General features: G+C 32.7%; 1 protein-coding gene across 5 annotated transcripts in view; it reads right to left on the bottom strand.

Moving 5' to 3' along the window:
* The window catches only part of LRBA (LPS responsive beige-like anchor protein), a 549008-nt gene that overhangs the window by 49549 nt on the left and 476799 nt on the right, over window positions 1–22660 (bottom strand). For all 5 annotated transcript variants that reach the window (XM_039875986.1, XM_039875985.1, XM_039875984.1 and 2 more), the window contains one exon: window positions 19391–19558. In XM_039875986.1, the coding sequence (XP_039731920.1) occupies window positions 19391–19558 (168 nt within the window). The remainder of the gene's footprint in view (window positions 1–19390; window positions 19559–22660) is intronic.

The following is a 22660-nucleotide window of genomic DNA, read 5'->3' as shown; positions in this document are numbered from 1 at the left end:
AATAGAGAAGTTTAAGTCTATGTTTTTTTATCTTTCCCTCTCACTGTGTATATATGTGTATTTTTAAGCAGCAGAAATGAGCTTCTTTTTCAAACAAAATCTTACATGGAACTCGAATATATAAAAACTGTAGAGATAAAGCTGTTCTACTTTAAAGGTGGGCCACACCATCCTTTAAGAAATAAGCTTCCTCAGCAGCTCCTGAGACAACTGTAAGAAATCTTAGAGCTCTGGAGCATAGTCTTAAATCTAGCTAAGCTGCAGGAGGAAAAGACGTGAGACACACCAAAAGGACCTAGAACTCAATTTTAGGAAATACTCATACTTAGGCTATGACATGTAGAAGTAATAACGAAGACAGAGGAGGAGGAACTGGGAGTGGGGGAGCAGGACGGTGCGATACGGAAGCTGTAAGATGGGAGTCCAAAGAGAGAATGGTCGACAATGCCAGCCACTACAGAGAAACTAGGAATAAGGATGTTACTGCACGTAAATTTTGATTGTGGATATAAATTTAATGTAACTGGTCTTAATACTACATATCCTGCTTTGCACTTAACATTGTTTTGAAATGACAAAGATATAATGAGAAAACTTTCAAAAATACCAATCTCCTCTTTTTAACATTTTTTTAAAAAAGTCTTAACATTTTAATAGGATTTGCACATTACTGGCCTCTTTGAGGAAAAGACTTTTTCAAGTCATGTAACATAGCGGTCTGATTATTCTGTTTCAATGACAAAATAAAAGCTATGTTATCCCACAGAGGTTACATAAAAAATTTCTTTCCAAGTCTTTAAGGCATCTAAAAAGATTATAGCATTCTTAGACACAAATGCTTTATTTCTTGACTAACTTTTGAGTTGCTGGTGATAAAAATACATTAAGAAGGGCTTTTTCAAGTATGAAAAGTATGGAATGATACTGTAAGGGAATGATTATAAACTCAAATCTTTATAGTTAGATTTTATATCAACTGATACTTCTATATCCTTATCATGGTTTGTAAAACTCACTTGCCATTTCTTATTCAGTTTGATCTCTGAAGCAATTTACACTGCTGATCACACATTCCAGGTTCTGAACATTCTTTCTTCTGTGGCTTCCATGCCTTTACACTAGCCTGGTTCTCCTTTAATTCTACTGTCTTTTTCTCAGCCCTTTGCTGACTTCTATTCTTCTTTCTCATCCATAAATGAACTCATCACTGCAAGTTCTCTTTAGCATTCCGATTTTCACAATCTAAACTTTCTGTCCTGGAAATCTTTTCTTCTGTCATAAATTCAAACCTTACATGCATTTTAGATTTCCAAATCTAAAACCTGAGGACTGCCGATTTCTATGAAGTGCCCACTTACACTTCTGCCTGATGGCGATCCATGTATATTGTGTAATGCTCAGCACACCTAAAATTAATATATCTAAATCTGGAAAAATTAATTTTATCCTAGCATTCTTCAGTCAAGTGATAGACTCCTCTTTTCATTTTTTTTAATGCTCAGAGTCTTACTGACATTTTAAAATTGTACCTCTGCCATTTATATAATCTGTCACCAGATCCAATAATTTTTTTATAAAATTTCTCATATTCATCACTCTTTCTCAAGTCCAGGTTCCTTATAATTTTAGGTACTGAGTACTGCAATAGCCTCTTGACTGTTTTTCTCCATTTAGTTTCCCCCTTCAGTGTAAACTGAGTTTTCCCACTCTCTTTTATGCCATATTCCTCTGATCAAATGTCTTAAATTGATCCCCAGCACTTAAAAGGTAAAGCTTAATGCCAGGCCGTGAAGGGTGACCTACCTTTCTAACTATTCTCTCATCCAACACCCTTATACTGTATTTTCTTGTCAAGCTGGTTTTCTTCCACAAATATAAACAACTATTTCTGCCTTACATTTTCTCTCTTGCCACTGCACTTCCTAGAATGGTTACCCTCATCTTGAATTTTCTAAGTCCTACCTGTCTCTAGAAAACCATGCTTCAGTTCCACCTTGTTGGTGTAATATTTACCAAATCTCATAGCTTGTTCATATGCTGATACGCACTTGATTCAGGCTTCCTTGTAATGTTAACTATAAGATTAGTAATAGATTACTAGTCTGTCTCTATATTATAAGGGTCAGAATAACATTACATTTTAGTGGTGTGCAGCAGGTAGAACAGTACCTTACACATAGTATCACACAACAAAAAAGTTTACCAATTGCCTATTATATATAGTAAACTCGCCCAGACCCTTGTGCCTCATCTCGGGTAGTACTGTGATAAAACCAAGCTTGAGATGAGTACAGTTCTTGAGGGCAAAATGGGGGCATGGGGAAGGATGTGAAGTGATAAGTAAAGGCTGATATCTACTATTACAAAGAGACCAAAAGAGTCTTTCAGTGAAGCTCTGAAAGATGTCACTGAAGGCAGTAATTCTCATTTACTCATCCCCCAACACACCTGAGGGATATGACAACACTGTTGTCTCACCAAAGCAGCAATTCTTAAGGGCCAAGTCAGAAATCCTGGGGGAATATGTGTGATTTGAAAAAGCCCCTTAAATAACTTTATCACTCTCTCTATACTTTTCCCTGTAGACCTTTGTATAGTATAACAAAAAATTTAGAGGTGTAAGGGAGATTTGAAATCACAGGAAACATATAGGTATAAGGTTTAGGAAGGTGGATTGATAAGAGGGTAGCGTAATGAACTCTATCAAATGCCTAAAATGTTTTTAATGACCTCTCCTTCACTTAGAGAGTTTTGGTCCCAGGTGATATCTTTTTAAAAATTTATTTGTTAAATGTTATTATGGAATAGGATAATAAATTCCCATTTACTCATTAGTTAACTTCAATAATTATTAACACATTTGGCCTTCAGTTATCTTAAAAGGGTTCAGCTTGGCAATGTGCTAGAAATATTCCTTGAAAAATGAGAGGGTGTCCCTGTCTTTAAGCAGTTTGTTTTCACCTCTACTGAAAAACTACACTGAGAGGAAAATATCCTATAATGACCAAAAATTACAAACATTAGCCATCAGCTTTCATCTTTCTTTGGAGGGAGTTAAAAACAACTAGACTTGGAAAGAGATGTCCAATCCTAAAGTTGTAAATTTGATTATGTAACTTCTCTAGTTAAAATCTTTCCATCCAAATTCCTTATCCTGGGGTGGCACCATGGCATGGGGCTAAGTATGCACACTGAAACAAGACTGCCTCAGTTCCAATCTTAGCTCTGTCACATATTAACTGAGTGACTTTAGGCAAGTTACTTAACTTCCTATGCCTTAGTTTTTTTTCATTTAAAAATGGTGATAATAATAGGGGATATTTTACTGGGTTGTTGTGAAGATTAAATGAGATAATATAAAATGCATAGAACAGTTCTTGACACATAGTAAGCGATCAGTGTTTGATGTTATTATTACAACACATATACAAAAGACTTAAGTAAGCATTTAATAAAAGTTACCAACTACTCGATTAAAATTAATAATAGTAACCTATCTCCTGCCTGTTTCCAGTTTCATCCCCTGCCACTGTCACTCTCACACTCTGTAATGTGAGATGTAATGTGTTACACTGCCTTTGTATATATTGTTTTCTTTTCCCGTTTTTTTTTTTTTTTAAATATTCTCTTTCTCTGTGATTACCTCCTTCACATTCTTTGAGACTCAGCTCAGGCATCTCTGACCTGTGCAAAATCCTTTCCTGACCTCATCCAGACTATTGCTGCCCTTCCTCCCTGTTGCTCTTGGAGCAATGTGCACAGACTCGTACTACCTACTTATCTAATATTCTAAATACTGGTTTAATTTTGGTCTTATTGATTAGACTGAAAGTCTCCTTGAGACGAGAGAGTGCCAAGTATTTCTTCTGGGGGCTTGCCACATGGTAGGTGCTTAATAAATATTTATTGAATGAATGAATGGCCATCCAAGTCAACATAATTCAGCAGAGATGCAGCTAAAAGATACAGTTCTACCACTATTACAGAGCCACCCCGCACTAAATAAAACATCCTACTAAATATTTCTACTAAAAAGCTTATTTTATTATTTAATATTCTTATTCATCAATTCCCAATTATTTCTGTAAATAGCCTGTTACTACTTTCTATAATAAAACCTGAATTGGGCAGGCAGCATTCCAGATGTTGAAGTATACAGTAATGAAAAAGACTATGCAAATACCTCGAGACGTTCCAGTAAAACCACATATTTATATTTTATAAACAGCATCTCAAATATTACCTAGAGAATTTATTAATGGATTTCCAAATGGAAATATTATAAAAAGATTTTTCAACAAGCTGTGCATTCTATTGTTTTCTGTGCCAAATATTGCATACTTGCATGACTTTATGGCAATATAGAGAAAGAGACAGTGTGCTTATATATATGTGTGTGTGTGTATCTATATATATTTATAGATACAATGAAAGGAAGAAAGGAATAAAAGTAAAGGAAAGTGGACTTGGCTTACTGACAATGTAGTATTTGGCTTCGATTTAACAATAATTATTTTGGTCTCTCTGAACTAGTCTTTTTAATCTAACAGAGGAAACGAGTTAACTCAATACAACAGTAACCAACAATAAAGTTGTAAAGTTTTATTTTAAGATGGGTTTGTGGAAGAAATAACTTAAACATATGGATGCGATTAAAATAAACACATATGTACACTGCTTTTTTTAAGCACACAACTCTGAAATTGCATTTTATCCACTATATATTTACATCTAAAAGCACTATAAAATTGTGATAGGGAAACTAAAACAAAAAAGTTTATTAAGAAAAGACATGCCATTTATTAATATATTAAAATTTTCTGACATTACCAAAATTAAGTTCTGGAAAGCTGTCTTAAGATTCTAGATTTCTTTACCAAAAAAATGTTTAAAAATCCAAACAAGACTTCGTATTTGGATTTATAAATCAACTCATTTTTCAATATTTAAAAAGCATCACATTGAGACTACCCAGTGATTCTACTGTGTTATGTGTATTATTACTTGTGCCAGTTTTCCTCTTGCCCTTCCCACATTTGAATGCAAGTTGTAGAGAAACCCACTGGGTATCTGACAGGTTTCCATTCACAGTTTACAAACCAACTAACTAGTTGACCAGTCTCACTACCCTTCAGGACTGCTCTTAGATCTAGCTTTGATATCAGCAAATTGAAAAAGTACACTACTCAAAAGACTACTTAATTATTATATGTTTAAGTTTGTACAAGATTCTCTCTTAAGAAATGAAATACAGAATCAAAGCAACAAATGCACAAAATTAAAAAGAAATGGCATAATAAACCTAATTCAAGCAATTTAAAAGGAATCATTTAAGAAGGAAATGCAAATATTCAAAGTGTCCTAGAAATAAAGAATATAGAATTCAAACTTTCAAAGCAGAAGTGTAAATGAAAAATAGGCTATCTGGAAAAAAGATGTCATGGGTATACTAGCATAGAGAATATTTATAACTTTATCAGATAAATGCTCAAACTATAGACCAGATGATAATTAATCAGCAAAATAATCCACATAGAAGAGGGATAATGTGAAGAAATAAATTGAACAGAATTCTATGTAAATCTGAACTTGAAATACAACTTTTTTTTTTTTAATTTTGAGAAATTAGAGAAAAACAAGAATTAGTCAAGGGCCTTCTTTTTATGTTTTCAAATAAAGACTGAATTATTGACTTTACTTCTACAAATTCTCTAAGGAAAGATTCAAATGAATGCAAAAGGATTTAAATACAAAGACGGTTATTACAGCACTCTATAACAGTAAAAATTAAGAGGAAAACTACTTAACTTATGATAATGAGATACTATGCAGTCATTAAAATGAGTGAGTTAAGTTGAATATATCTGACATGGAAACTTGTCTATAATATATTGATGAAAGAAAAATTCCTTAATTATGAAAGAATATAGTATCTCACTTAAGTAAAAAATAAATTAAAAAATGTAAACACACACATATTTATATGTGTTACAGAGTACACACTTACACGTACATAAGCACACACATGTACAATCTGGAAGGGTATGTGCCAAACTATTATCAGCTGTTATATCTGCTGAGGGGTGGATAAAAGGACTGGAGGGATAAAAATTAATAATTTCTTCACTTTTACACTGTTTGATATCTTATACAAAGCATGCATTACTTTAAAAATGAATAACAAAAATTTTTCCATTTTGAAAAATCTAAAACTAAAAAATTATAAAAATCTAAAGAAAAATCAATATTTCATATAGCTTTATGAAGTTTAATTTTTCCATTCATACGGTAGTCAGAAGTACTTTTTAACCACCTAGGAACAACTCTAATTGATAAATTGGTTGATTGTGAAATTAGTAGATTCTGCTACAAAGTTAATTTATTTTGAGCTTATTTCCCAATTTATTTCTAATTTCAAGGAACCATTAATTTTAGCAATATTTTACCAACATTTAGTATTAATTAAATATTTAGAAAGGTATATAAATTTTATATGTTTTTCACAATGCATCTAGTATTTGGGGGCATACACATGCCATTATGGTATGGAGTATATAAAGAGCAAAAAGAGTAGCTTGCTAAATAAAGTAAAACATTAAAAATAAGAATGCAGTGATAAGAATTCAGGGGAAAGGGAAAATCAGTGAGGAAGGAGTATATTTACTTACACATTGACTCAATAGTATTATGAAAGTTACTAAGGTAAAACAAACTAATAAATTTTGAAAATATTCCTATATTTCCCATTAGTGCCTTTAACTGAGCCTATATATTCCAGGCACATTAAACTGAGGCTCAGCCTGGGCTCACTACAATCTGTACTTCTTGTAGCTGTCCATTCACTGCAGCATAATCCCAGCTGCCAATCTGAAAGAAACCAGCTAGTCAGAGCAGACACAACCAACAGAAACAAATGTCACTCAATAATGTTCAGCGGCACTGTGTTCATGGATAATTTCAAACAGTATCTCTGTCTAGAACACTGATGTGCTCATTCAAAACACCTCCATCTCTAGCTACTGGAAATGAGTAGATAGAGCAGCCTGCCTAGAAAAATAAGTGGAATGTTGCTTCAAAGAGCTTTCCAATGCTAAGAGGCAAACAAAGTGAAACTTAGTGGAAAATTCTTAAAGAAAAAAAAAATAATCAGGGACGTTAATTTACTGCATTCAGAAGTTTAAATTATTTTTCAAAATCTAACAAAGATGCTTAACTATACCAATGAAAGAAGCAGTCATTTAGTCATTCATTTGGTAAGAACTGTTTAACCTATTTTCTCAGTATTTGTAAGCATGCACTATATAAGAACACAGAAACGAGGCACATTGAGAAATTAGATGGTATGATCCTTGACCTCAAGGAACTTAGAGCCTGAAAGATATATCTCTCTATCTCTCTCTCTCTCTCTCTCTCTCTCTCTCTCTCTCTCTCTCACACACACACACACACACATCAATTACATAGTATTGACAGGGATAAAGAGAGGTAAGACCACAAATTTACTGTTAAAGTTTAATACTTCTTAATATTTTTAAAAATTTGCATTTAACTCGAGTGTTTCCTAAATATGAATAGAACTTCAGTTGCTTCTTTATACCAATAATGAAAAGTAAAAGCAATGATTATATTCTAAGTAAACTTCCTCATCTTTGCTAGAAATAAGAGAAACCGAAGTTGTTTTTCTGAACATTTAAAAAACTGTCATACTTGTAATAATCTTATATATTTTCCAAGTCTGCATTTTTTCATCTTAATTTTTCTATAACTTTGCATTTAGTTTAAAATTTAGAGAACAAAATTCGATCACTTGATTTGAAACTACTTTTCACAAAATCTATTTAAAATGAAGATGGTGCCTGAAAGAACGGAGTTCATAACAGAAGTTATCAGCATAACAGAATGGCTCGGGATTCCCTGGATAGCTGACAGGGGGAAAAATCATAAAAATGTTAATACTTTGTTTTATGTCCCTGGATGTATAATTTAGCTACACCTATTTAACTAAGAAGTCTGTAACAGGCATAAAAACTAGCAAAGTACAAAGATTAGCTTTACTGACAACTTTGATGTTCATTTAATCAACTAAAGGAAACTTTGATGACTGCGATTTTGATACACAAGAAACTCTGGCATAATTTCAAGGTATTTTTTATGTAGGTTTTCAATTAAAACTTGACTAATCCTTACTGTTTATTTGGCTTTTCACTGTACAGTTCCTGCCCTGCACTGTGTCAAATGCACCATCTGGGTAAAACACTTCTGGCCAGAGATGCTCAGCATTATTTTTGTAACACTTTGAATTGTGGCTGCATGAACTCTCAACTCAATGTATCGAATACTTTTAATTTATTCTATTGCCACAACCATTGTAATCATGTTGTCCTCTTGTCCTACTCTTAAATTTCACTGCAGTCACAACAAAGATTCCTGCCCCACCTGCTTAAAACAGGCTTACAGACCATTCCCCCAACTATTTAACAAATGTTAACAATGCTATAAATATCAATTGTGTTTATGCTTTCTGAAAGATTCACTGCAGCCAGTGTTCTGCAGTAGTGTTAGAGCTGAAATAAGCTGTTGACTCCCACCATGAAAGTGATTGAATTCTAAGCCAAAAATGCTTTCCTTGGATAAGATATCTGATTTGCTACTGCTGTCATGAAACAGAGGTCACGTAAACTTAAACACTGCTGCTGCTTCTTCTGGAAAACAGATCTTAGAGTGGTTACGTGTTGCTAAAACAGCATTTGGAAGGATAAATTTAGAAGAGGGAAAACCAGCCACTGATACTAAACACAACGTAGGGGAAAATTTCAGGTTTTACTTTCATGTTGAGTCCCATTGTATATAATTCTTTAAATTGAGCAGTATCACGGCTCTCCCTCCCCCTCTATGTAAACAGAGCTAAGCTCCATTTTAAAAAGAAAATTAATATCTTTAATTTCTGAACTCATATAAACATAAAATATCATTGTATTTGCTTAAAAAGTAAAGAACATGATGCTTGCAGAGGAAATGTAGCGAGGACTTATGGCAAGCTACAAGATGAAAGAGCAGATGATACTGTTCATGTTAATGCTGTTCATGAGCTATATCAACTTGCCGTGTGTCTTTCGCCCTTTGAACCACCGCCCCTTCTTCCAGCCTGGATTCACCCCACAATCTGCTCTTGAACTCCCTACACAACAGCTGCTCAGACCCTGTGCTGTGTCTGTGCTTTTCCTTTTGTCAAAACCAATTACCAAATCCTGTGCACAGACAGCTGAATGACTGAAAAGGATTGTTTAAAAAAGAACAAGATTTGTAACCAAATAAGTTATCTCTAATGGTGGAATTTCAAGCATTAGTAAAAGGTGATGAATTCTGTGTCAGAGGCTTTTTCTGTATATATCAAACTACATCATATAGGAACTGCTATAGCTATAGTCCAAATTTGGGGATTGGGGATTTCCACTCTTTGACTTTATCCTGTTGCATTACTTGAATTTTTTAATAGTTAATACGCATTGTTTTGATAAATGAGTTCTTAAAGTCCTTGCTCTCTTTACACACACACACACACACACACACACACACACACACACACACACACACACACACACACACACACAGTAGTAAACCCAGAGATCTAGAATTCAAAAATCTTAGGCCAAAAGCCTTCTTGCTTTTTGAATATATGACAAGAACTACAATGAACAGTAATATAATTAAGATATTTTCCCTAACAGTATAAGTGATCTTTTTGGTTCTCCTCAAATCCAATGGGAAAAGTGAAGAAATAAACTCAAATTGTTGAAAAGCATGAAAAAAAATCACAGCTCAGTGAGTTAAATAACAAATTGAGAGATTGGAGGTACTCTGATTTGAGTGAGATAGAAGTTAAGCAATTGTAAATGCTTTCATCTTTATCAAAGTTACATGAAGATTATGATACAAAGTCACTATCCTGGCAATACTGAACATGGCCAAAAACCAGAAAGTAATCAAAAAAGACCTCCAAACGGCCAACGGCAAAGATGGTATCCTTATTCTCATGTGACTGTGCATCTAATGTTCAGATTTTCAAGCAGACATTGTTCCTCTTAAAAGAGAAAAAAAGTTATGGATTGGTTTTTCCCCCTTAATTTTAAAACAAAACAATTTTTAGAATACAGAAAGTAGCAAATGAAAGAATTCCATGATCTCTCTAACCAAAGATAATGACCACCTTTGGCCAGATGACCACACAAACACCTTGGGGTCTATAATTCCAGATTCTTCCTTATGCATATATACACATATACAATTTATAGTCTATGTTTCATAACATAATCTGTTTTTCACTGTACTATGGCAAAATATAATTCTATGGCAATACATCTAAGACCTATATAGCAATATTTCTGATGCTGTACAACATTCCACTGTATGGATTTACTAATATTTATTTAACCAGTTCTCTGTTAGACATTTATGTGTTTTATTTTTAAAATAACTATATGATTGAATATACATTTTTTGCATACTTTCTCAGTTATTCCTTCCTGTTAAGGTAAGTAAATAAGTGCATGAATATTTCAAAACTGACACGGACTGCAATAAAGGTTCAACCTATTTCCACCCTCACCAAATATATGACAATATCTATTTTCAAATGAACATCGGGAATTGTCATTATTTTTAATCTTAGATAATTCCATAGGCAAAAATGCTGTTGCATTTCAAATTTAATTTCATTGATTACTAGTAAGGATGAACTACTTTCCATTTGTGGTTTGTATTTCATCTTTTGTGAATTATCTGCTCATGAACTTTGTTATTTGTTTTTTTTTTCCTGATGTACAAAACTTTAGATTTTTATGTAACCAAATATATCAATTTTCTTAATGACTTTTGGTTGTGACAGACTTATGAAATAGACTTTTCTCCATTTCAAGATTATAAAACTACTCAGCTATATTATCTTCTAAGTTCTGTAGTTTTACATTTTATATTTATAACATACTCTTTATTCCAAATAAATACATGTATAATTCATTTGTAATTTCTTTCACTTTAAGATGTGAAGTATAGATTTAATTAATTTATATTCCAAGCAATTAGCTACCTGTCCTAACATCACATATTGAATAAGAAGGCCTTTTCACAGTGATTTAAAATGCTACCTCTATCATATACCCGCATATGTAAGGTGCCTATTTCTGGAAGGTCTATTTTGCTCCACTGAACTTTAGTTACTTCATTAGAACATGTTGTTTTGATTACTGTAGTTTAGGTTTTTGTATCTGATAAAGTAATCAAAATCTATTTACTTTACCTTTAATTTAGTTCTACTATATCTGGTTATTTGGTTTCTCAAGCTATCGCATCTAAGAAATAATAAATTGTAGAGTAGGAGGGGTCCCCAAAAGGTAGACATACGTGACACAGTAACAAGAACTGATACTTTGAGGGGAGAAATAGGAAAAAGATGAAAAAAGCATAAGAATTGAAAAAGAACAGTAGTATGGAATTTGTTTAAAGGTCAAATATAGCATAGAACAATATTAATAATGAAAAAAATCACTCACTAATTTACGCCTTACTTCTCTTTAGTCACTATTTTACTGTAAAATGGCCTCTCCTCCTAAAAACTGTAGAACCATTGTTTTTCAAGTATGCATAGAATATTTATAAAAACTGACTATGTCCACAGTGAGCCAAGTCTCAACAGATTTCAAAGAATCTGTATCATCTATTCCACAGGCTTTAGCTCTAAATTAAGTTAAAATTAGTAACGAAAAGATAACTAGATTGGAGGTATGAAGGCAAATCCTTACTGAAGAGATGACTTTTAAGCTGAGGCATAAATGACAAGGGGTCAGCATATGAAAATCTGTGACAGTCAGAGAGAATGGCTATGATACAAAGGCACTAAGTCAGTGATCACCTTCACATGAATAGGAACAGAAGAAGGTCAGTGGGACAGGGCACGCGAATGAGGAAGAAAACAGCATGGCATGAGATCAGAGAGGTAGGCAGGGGCCAGATCATACGGATCGAGTAGGATCTTATTCTATGTTTAATGTGAAGTAGGAAGGTTTAAGTAGAGGAGTGACATGATCTGATTTACACTTTAAAATACCACTTTGGAAGCTCTATGGAATGTGGATTGTAGGTAGGTAAGGGTAGAAAAAAGTGAGAAGGTCTACTAACACTAGCCCAGAGGAGAGACAGTGATGGTGGCTTAGGCTAATGATGGACATAAATGGTTTCCAAATATGTTTTTAAGATACCATCAACCTAGCTGTTCTTCATCACCAACTTCTTATGACTTCTCCACCAAACACGTGGCTTTTCCCAGTCGCAGAGAGCCATGCTGTACTCCTCCCCACATACTGTACTCTCTGCCTTGAATTCCCCTACTCTTTCTACTGCTTTACCTACTTAACTCTTCATTTCTGAAGAATTATGTTTAGGCGTTATTCCTCCCTTAATTTGGGTTGGCTGCTCTTCCTTGTGCTCCTTTATATAGTGAACACATCTAACTCAGAGCACTTCACTTTATATACAACTTTTAAAAACTTATTAGTGACCTACCAGAACTCCATCAGTGAACTGTTTTATACTAAGAGCTAGATAACTGAGCTCTCAACTTCTAGAAATAGCAAATAGCATAAATATGAGAATTGACAGCTGAATTCTGGATAAGAATACAGAATTGTTCTAGAAACCATGCCTGTAAATACAATGATATACTAAATACATTAAAGAATTTTTTTAAGGAAAATATGTTATAAATTTCAAAAAAAGGAAAAATTATTTCATAAAATTAATATTCAACTCATGTATTTATTTTGTGAATTTGGAAATCAGGTTTTTCCTTAATAAAAATATTTATTCTTATTCATATCTGATCCTGTATTGAATTATCCTATTTTTTCTCTTTTTTAATTTCTTCTTCCCTTGGTTTTTAGGTTTTCTGAAATGGTGTTAGAAAGGCTTGATAAGATCTTCATACATTTGACAAGTATGAAGAGATCTGAATGAGTCAAACCAAATTTAGCAGAATTGACAATCAGAAAATAATTTTTTTTTTATTTTTTGTACCTTGTCTATAAAAGAATATATGTACTGATCACAAGAAAAAAAATCCTATAACTTTTGTATAGTGACAGATGTTAACTAGACTTATGGTGATCATTTTCTAATATATAACAAATATTAAATCCTTACACTGTACATTTGAAACTCATATAATGTTTTATGTCAATTATACCTCAATTTAAAAAATGCAAATAAAAAAGAATATGTAATGCTAGAAAAACAGAGCAGATTTATAAACTGGTAAAGGTGGAGGAAAAGAAAAAAGAAAGAACCAAAGAGATAGAGAAATAAAGGAGAGTAAAGAGGCCTCTCAGAATACACAGATAAGGAGAATATATCCTTTAGTTGGAGGTCACAGATATTTGAAAAGATTAGCATATCTGCCTGAAAAATAATTCTTTCTGGTATGTAATATATGCAAATGCAGATGCTGTTGTATATTGATAACCCAGCTGTTTTCTAAAAATTAAAAACAACATAAAAGTTTAATGTGCTACAGGCTGTCTCTCTGATTACTCTTCATCTCCTCATGGTTATTATTTCTATTGTTTAATGCTTTTTTTTAGAGAGAGAGATTATTTTTATGATCACTTACTATGCCATATGTATTAACCATGCACTCCGGAATAACACTTTCTCAAGAGGAACAGAGCTTTCTCAAGTAGACGTGACTTGACGTAGACAGTTTGCGTCTGTGAACTGTCTATGAATGTGAACATCGAAGTGTCCCAGATTAAACTAAACATATAGAAGTGAACAGAAATAAGTAGAACTATAGATACGGAAGAGAAATAAATCTAATCCAACCTGCTTTTAATACTAGAAAGGCAGAAACTTATCCTGGTACCATTATTGTGATTCTGCAGAGATAATGTTTTAATCTAAGTCAAGTGTATGCACAAATTTACTGATATTGGAGAGATCAGTAAAGTCAGAGTTAAAGTCTCTTAGAACAAGATTCTGAAGTAAAGGTGGTGTAGCCTAGAAATAGGTGGGGAGTAAATTAGTAGATGGCAATAGTGGGAGTTTTACAACTGGCAGAAGGTCTGTGATAAGACTTGACTTGAAGGCTGCCCCGGCCTGGAGACATGTCCTTGGCCAGGGTTAGAGCAGTGGGAACTGCCTCCTTGGGTCTTCTTGTGCAGCTCTACTCCAGGCTCAAAGTTTAGAAGGAAACAATGTGCCTGAAGAAAGAGGCAGTCTGTGAGGAACCTGTGAAACAGCACCTGCCCTATTCCCAAGTCACTCAGTATCCCCTCACCCAGTCTTATTTTCCTCATATCACATATCGGGAAATAAAATTAATTTTTATTGTTTATTTTCTGTGCATCCTGTTAGAATGTGAGCTCCGTGAGAAAAGAGACTTCCTCTGACTTTCTTGCTTATCTCTGTATTTTTAGCACCTTGTAAAAAAATGAGTATTTGTTGACTAAAAGAATATATAATAAACAAAAGAATAAACTCTCCCAATTTATCAGCCTCTTTCTTACCTAGTCAAACTAGCCTAGATCCACCCCTTCAGCAGTATCCCTTCAACAATTTCATCAATCGCCCTTACACTTTCAATTCTTTTTTATATATTCCCCCATACTTTCATGGCAAAAATCTCCTCTCTCTCTCCATATATACTTTGCATACACACGTGCGTCTTCACAATTCAGCATTTTTCTATACTTATTATCCTGCTGTTGAGAACACAGAAAAACAACATGGAAAGAAAATAATTATTTACTTATTATGGGCATCTATTAAGCATCCATCACCATGCTAGGTATTTCTCTAAGTATTATTTCACTCTTGGCACAAACTCTCATAATCTTGTTGCCTTTCCACATCATTCATGCACATTTACTCATACTAGTCACCGAGCTAACCTTCTATTCTTTAATCTCAGACAAGGGAGTAGAGTTCCCTGCTGTCCAGTGCTCATCTCTGTGTTCTGGATTTTGTTCCTCTTCTTTACAGAGCTTGGTAGTCTATTACAAGCTTTCTTTCTTGTATGTTTGACATCTTCCCTCTTTTTAAATCTTTCCGATAAACACAGAAACACGGTCACCTTCTAAGCTACTTTCTCTAAAATCACTAATGACTTAGAATACCCTAATCGGTACTTTTCAGTTCTTATCTGTTCAATCTTCTTCCAGATGTGTTCTAAAACATACATGTGGTAATGTAACCAACCTCTAATCTTTAATCTACCACCTTATAATGCAGTTAAAATTACTTTTTATGGTTCTGAAGGCCCTTTGTGGTCTGGCTCCTGTCTGTCTCTCTCATCTTATCACCTTTGGATCATTTCACAAATATCATATTCTCTAACTGTGATCTCTTTCACCAATGTGTAGGAAGCTTATGCAGTGTCTTCTGTGTAGGTATCATTTGCTCACGACTCTACCCAATGTTTTATTCATCTTTCAATCTATTTTACCAGTCTCCCGTTTCCCAGAAAACATGCTTGGATTCAGCCTGTCTGGGTCTAGTGCCTATCTTCTATGACTGTGCATACATATAGTATATTTATCCCTTTACTGAATTTATTACAGTATATTATATTTGTTTACTTACCCATGTTTCCCCACTAGACAATAAACTCCAGCTGATGAAGGTAGAGACTTGCCTTTCAACTCCTCAACCTTATTACATAATTTGGGTTTAGTAAAAGGTTATTGAAAAAAATGAATAAATTAATGACCTATTCATTCTTCTCTTCCGTCTTCTCCTTGCCTCGCTTTACAATGAATTCTACATGTGTCCACTAGGAAACGGTCTCTAATTACTGCTCTAGTGCCAACATTTTATGATCTTTTCTATGATGCAATCAGGAATTCATATTTTTATAGTTGTGTTTCCTAACCCATGGGTTTAACAGTGAACAACATAAAGAAGGAAATAATACTTGCTGAGTATTTAGGACGGATAGGCACCATCTAGGCACTTTACATGCATTATAGATCATGTAATCCTCTTGGGGAAGGCATTATCATACCTATTCTATATATGAGGTAACAGAATCTCAGGAAGATCTATGTCACACAACTAATAGTCATCAGGGCCAAGAATCAAATTCACATTTCGTTTGGTTTGTTCATTCTACTGTATCATATTGCATGCATTACGCTACAAGATTTAGCACTATGATATGAAATGGCCATAAGAAAAGATTATCACATTTGTTTTAATAACATTCATGCATATTTACTAATCATGTATATTTCTATGAATAGTACTAAGTAACGAAGCGATATATTCTTTCAAGAAAATCAAGTACATACCACACTTAGAACATAATAGTCCATGTTTTTAGAATGAATGTTGAGTCTAATGTATAATATATATGTTTAGATAATATACAATATAAAAATTAATTAGGGTGTGATGAGTAGAAAGCTCTCCAAAGTTTTAATTTGCTAATAATTAACTACTTGGGGTTGTCGGGAAGAAAAGGACATCAAAGAAACTTTCAGCCAAGTTTTAAATAGTCTTTAGCAAATACTGATCATGAAAAATATTAAAAACTTATTTGTTATGGTGGTTCTTCAAAAACTTAAATACAGAATTACCATATAATCTAGCAATTTCACTTCTGGGTATATATCCAAAAGAAATGAAAGTAGGGACTTAAGATACTTCACACCAATGTTTACAGCATTACTTACAATAACCAAAAGGAGGAAACAACCCAAAATGTCCACAGAAAGATGAATGGATAAACAAAAGGTATACATATACCATGGAATATTATTCAGTCTTAAAAAGTAAGGTAATTCTGACACATGCTACATGGATGAACATGAAGACATACTAAGTGAAATATGCCAGTCACGAAAATATAAGTACTATAGGATTCCACTCCCAAGAGGCACCTAGAGTACTCAGATTTCTAGATGCAGAAAGTAGAATGATGGATGTCAAGGGCTGAGGGCATGGGGATAAGGAATTACTGTTTAAAGCATACAGAATTTCAATTTGAGAAGATGAAATTCTTCTGGAGATAGATGGTAGTAATGGTTGCATAACGATGTGAATGTACTTAATGCCACTGAACCATACAGTGAAAAATGGTTAAAATGGTAAATTTTGTTATATTTATTTACCACAAAAATATTATTTGAAGTCATAACATGTTGAAGTAAAATTAAAAATTAGTTTACATATCTATTTCAACTACATATCTCATGTCTAAATGAAGTATGCCCCATTTCAAATATTCTACCAAGTTAATTTAACAAATATTTATTGTTCCATTGTCTGAGCCCATGCCCTGAATTTAGATTAGAAAAATATGGTCATCAAAGATATATGACAGTCTTATAGATCTCCATTGTCCAATATGGTAGCTATATGTGGCTATTTAAATTTTAATTAACTAAGATTAAATAAAATAAAACATTCAGTTCCTCCATCACACTAGCACATTTGAAATGCACAATTGCTACTTATGACTAGTGGCTACCATACTGGACATTTTAGATATAATGAACATTACCATCCCTGGAGGAAATTATATGAGACAGTGCTCTTTTAGATTATACTATAAATAGTATATGGTAAACTCCTTCAGTAAGTCATTGGTGTGTGTGAGGAAGAGAGGTGGTCAATCCAGAATTCCAAAAAAAAAAAAAAAAGATCCAATTATGTTGGGTGTTCTGTAGGGGAAACAACCAGCTGATTGAATATTTTACCTTTTTAACTAGCAGCATCACACAGACATAGGCATAAAGCCATCTTTTATGACGCAATGTTACAAAACTTTAGTGACATGAAAGGGATAGTTATATTATCATGGACATACCAATAGAAAAGTCTTTAACAGAATCCTACATTGAGAGAAATAGAACTAAGTATGTTTTCATAGCTACTCTACAGAATATTTTGGAAGTTCAAAATTAAAACTACACATATTATATAGCGATGTAAAATAATATATGCTCACTAGTACGTTAAGTAAAACAGAAGATAAAATCTATCATATATGATTTCAGTCATATTACAGATATGTAGAGATATGGATAATTACTATAAGGGAAACTGAATAGAAGCAGGAGATATATTTTATGAAGAATTATGGACATTTATAGAACAATAGCATTGTTCAAATATTGTTAAAACAATAACAAAGAAGGTGAACGGGCCTACACTATTCCATTCTAACAATGAAATTACCCACTGTTTGGTACCACCATTTGCATGTTTGCTTTAACTCGATTTCACACACAGGACCCCAGGTGTGTTCTATCATGCGCTAATAAAATAAAATGCCCACTGAACAGAATGTTTTCGAAGAACTGAAAAATTGTTAGTCTTTAAGAATTCACTCGATCCAGTTCTAAAATGAACTTTCTTAGAAAACAGCAACTCAAAACCTGTGCAGTTTAAGACAAACATATATCTAGTATATAGCGCTTTTGTCTGTGTATTAACCTTTATATAGCACATAAACTAGGTGATAATATATATTGGCAAGTATACTTAAATATGCACTTATAATATACTGTCAACATGACCAGGCCATAAGTAGAATTATAAAGGAATGCATCAAGTACTGTGAAAAATGACAAACCTTACTTATTACAAATAACGTTCTCTTTAAAATGACATACAAATTTCCCTATGAATCAAAGTCTTGGTTTCTTAAATGTAGTCGTGCTCTAAAATTATATAGATATATAAGGTGATATCTGTTCAATTCTATAATCTTTTCACATGATGTACATTAGAGTTAGGAGGATATATAATTAGATTAAAATACTAAAAAAAAAAAAAGAAAGAAAGAAAAAAGCAAGGCTATATAAAGACTTTGGTGAATCCTATATTTGTCAAAAACGTGTTTTGAGTGTTTTACCTAAGAAATTAAATAACAAAGACGAAGCAAGTCTCAATAACATCTAACATCAAGTGTGATAATGTATGGAAGCTTTAGACTTCACTCCTGCTGTTGACTTCTATATGGTTACACATGTACATATGTGCTATAAATAAATATATCTTATCACATTTAAATAGATTTATGCTTATACTCTTATTTCTTTAATGAATTAATTACTATTTTCCTAATACTTTAAATTAGCCTTCAAAATTATAGATATGATTACTGATATCTTGAGTTCAAACTGAAAATGCTCTCAATTTTTATTGAGTCAAACATTTTGTTGGAGGAATGTCCTGGGTTTAAGTCCCATCTAAGTCCCTAACTGAACGGTTATTCCATAAAAGTAACTTCACCCGTCTGGTTTCAGTCTGATGATTAGTAAAATAAAAGCATGGGGAAGATGATATTTAGTACCTTTAGGCTAAACACACCTATTAGACCAGACAGATAACTTACCTCTCTCAATACAGGATCAGTTATTGAATTCAGGTTGACAGCTCCTTCATAGGTCAGGTAATAGAATACATTGAGAGATCGAACAGCCTCTGGTCCTTGCTGTTTATAGCCAAAAATGAGATCAATCCACTGGTGAAGCTGGCAGGAAACAAATTCACTCTCCAGGGCCTGAAAAAAGGCCACAGAATGTATTATAATGCTGAATTCTATTGATAAAATATGTTGAGAAATTAGAACAAGCAGCAAAGTTTGGTGCTAGATTTACTTGAACGGACTTATTCTGATGTCCTATTTTCCACCAGAATCTGTCCTCCTTTGTATGTAATTAGAGACCTCCCAGCACTTACCACACTGAACTGTAACAGATTGCTAAAGTTTTGGTATTTTCTACTGTACTGTATGTAAGCATGATGAGGGCTAGGACTGATTCTGTCTTGGTCACACTTGTAACTAATAGCTATTCAATTTATACTTCAAAGAGAAGAGGTCATACAGTGTAAAGGCTACTTTAGAACAGTAAATGTAAATACAATATTTATAAATTTTCTAAATATAAACATTTTGTTTATTATAACAGTAACCAAATTATTTATTTCAGCTGAGTTTTTATGCCAAGAAATTAGATATTGGAAGGGATACTTAATACTGAAATACTATTCTAGGTATTAATATCAAATGAACATAAATATTTGATGCCATCAACATAATAATGTCCAAAAAATAATGAATAAACATAATTAAGCATTCAGTGGAAATGCTGGATACAAGATTCACTTCCAATTTATCATTACATTCTCAGTTACTAGCATTGTACCTAAAATGCAACAGATACCATTAAATATTTGCTGAATTTAATGAAGTTATAAATAATAGTTTAAAAAAGATACTTATTTTTAAATAAGTATTCATATTTATAGTATTTATTATTGTTCAAAATTATTTGAACATGAAAGTTTAGTATTATCAACTAGTTTATCAATAAATAATGTAATTCAAATCAGAAATCTCTCAAACTCAAACCCTGAAGCTTAATTTGAAGTATATCAGTTAATACAAATTCACAATATGTATTCTCAGAAAGAATCGACACTTACAGTTATAATGTATCTCATTAAAATTCTTACTTTCAGAGTAACAAGTATATGGCTGTGATATGTTTTTGGTGTGACCTGCTGCTATGTTATCAATACTATAAAAAAAATGTTGGTTTTAAAACAAAATTGACTAACTTCTATAGCAAGTAACCAACAGATAAAAACCATCTCATCACAAAAGAAGTTCCTATTAGTTCACAGGTGTACACCTGCATAATATATGTTTAATTACAATAAATATGTAATATGTTTATAAATAAGAAAAATGTTTATGGCTAAATTCAAATATATTTCCCTTAATAATATTTAACATAGCTTCACAATATATAACATAATATAAAATGTAAAAAAATAATTCCATAAGCAAAATTCTAGGTAATTCTCATATTTCCAAGTATCCCAGAAATGAGATATATCTAAAAAACCCTTTAGCTAGTTTCAATTGTGAAAGTTATTATTTTCAACTTCTCTTATAAAACTCATTATAGTTATAATTTTAGTAAACTACTTCATATTTTATTTGAAATGAGAGGGGCTTGTAATAACTTTAAATAAATTCCTATTTTAAGTACATGGATTTAAAAATCAATCCCCAAATCCAGGAACTGTTATTGCAAATTGTATACAAAAAGGATACGTTTATTTTACTAACTTAGGCCTTGGGTAGGAAAGGGGGCTGGGGGCGTGTTTAAAGTGACACATAAAAACAGCAATTGTCTTAAATTGTGTGCAGTGCACTCCACACAAAAGCCCTAAATATGTTCAAATTAGAGCAAGCTGCTTGATTGTCACTGCGGTCTCATGTCACATTAATGCATGACAAACATTAAACCATACACTTAAATGGCAATTTATATCATTTAAATGTTTACTGCCAGACTAGCTCATCACTCATTTAAATGTGACTTTCTGACAGCTAATTTCAGTTAATTTTCTCCAATTCACTTAATTAGAACTTTCAATCAGGGAAGGACCTATACATATCTTCAAGCTTACATTCTTTTTAGTTGTTCAAAATTTGAGTCAATAAACTGCTGAAAAGCTCTACTATAATAGATTTGCATGTGGTATCGGAGTCTACAAAAAAGTGTGACCATATGAAGCAAACTCACAGTGTGTATTCTCAGAAAGAACCTACACTTATTTATGTAAATAATACTCTTGCCAGCAGTTTAAATAAAAAATGTTTAGTTCATATACACACACTATTGAAACAATAAAAAAAAAACTCTGCATCCAAGCTAATTAAAAATTAATGATTTCAAAATTGTTTAATAAGATAAAACAGTCAGGAGTCTCTTGAGTGTCCATGGTGTTGTGATTTGAGACTATAAAATTCTAGAAGGCTCAGCAAATGACAAAGAACAAATGAATTTTCTCAATATTAAAGTCCTAAATACTAGGGCAATTTTATTTTATGTGTCATCAAAGAATTGTGAGTTTTCCTAATGTCGATATTACTTCTTTATACACATTCAAAATGGTGAAATTGGTTAGATTTAGATGCTTAAACCTTTACACCTTGACACCACATCAGAATGTTAAGCAAAAACACTGAACTTAAAGACACAGCTCACATTACAGCACAAACACACATGCAGAGACGACCAGAGTGCCATGGTTCAGAGTCCTCCCTTTACTCTGTCATATTGGTCAGCATTTAAGGGGCTGACCAGTAATTCACAGAATTACTGGGCCATGCCTTTTCCAGAGGTTGATAAACACATTTTCATAAATAAATTTTAAATAAAAATTTAAAAACCAAACTAAAATCCTATTAACGTTCTTTAAAGATTTCTTCAATACATCACAGCTTTAAAAAGAGAGTCAAAGGAATAACTACTATGGACATAAGAGGATTACAAAAAGTTTTAGTATATTTCAGTATAAGGTCAATTCAGGACTTTAACATCCTTTTGATACCAGTGAATGACAGTTGCCTACAGAAAAGTATATAATAATACACAAATGTACTTGCTAAGGACTTGAGGGAAGAAGTAAAGACAAGCAGGAGGAAATTATTGAGGGAAAAAATACAAATAATTCAAAATGGAATACCCTGGGATTATATTTTATAACTTCTGTTTTTGTGATTCAAACACATAAACCATAAAACATATTAAAAATTCTTTAAACCATTTTTATATGTTCATATTTTTAAAAATACACCTATATA

This window comes from Pteropus medius, unplaced genomic scaffold (genome assembly GCF_902729225.1).
Source record: "Pteropus medius unplaced genomic scaffold, Ma_sr-lr_union100, whole genome shotgun sequence".
Classification (NCBI taxonomy): Eukaryota; Metazoa; Chordata; class Mammalia; order Chiroptera; family Pteropodidae; genus Pteropus; species Pteropus medius.
This window is presented reverse-complemented; position numbering and strand designations above follow the sequence as displayed.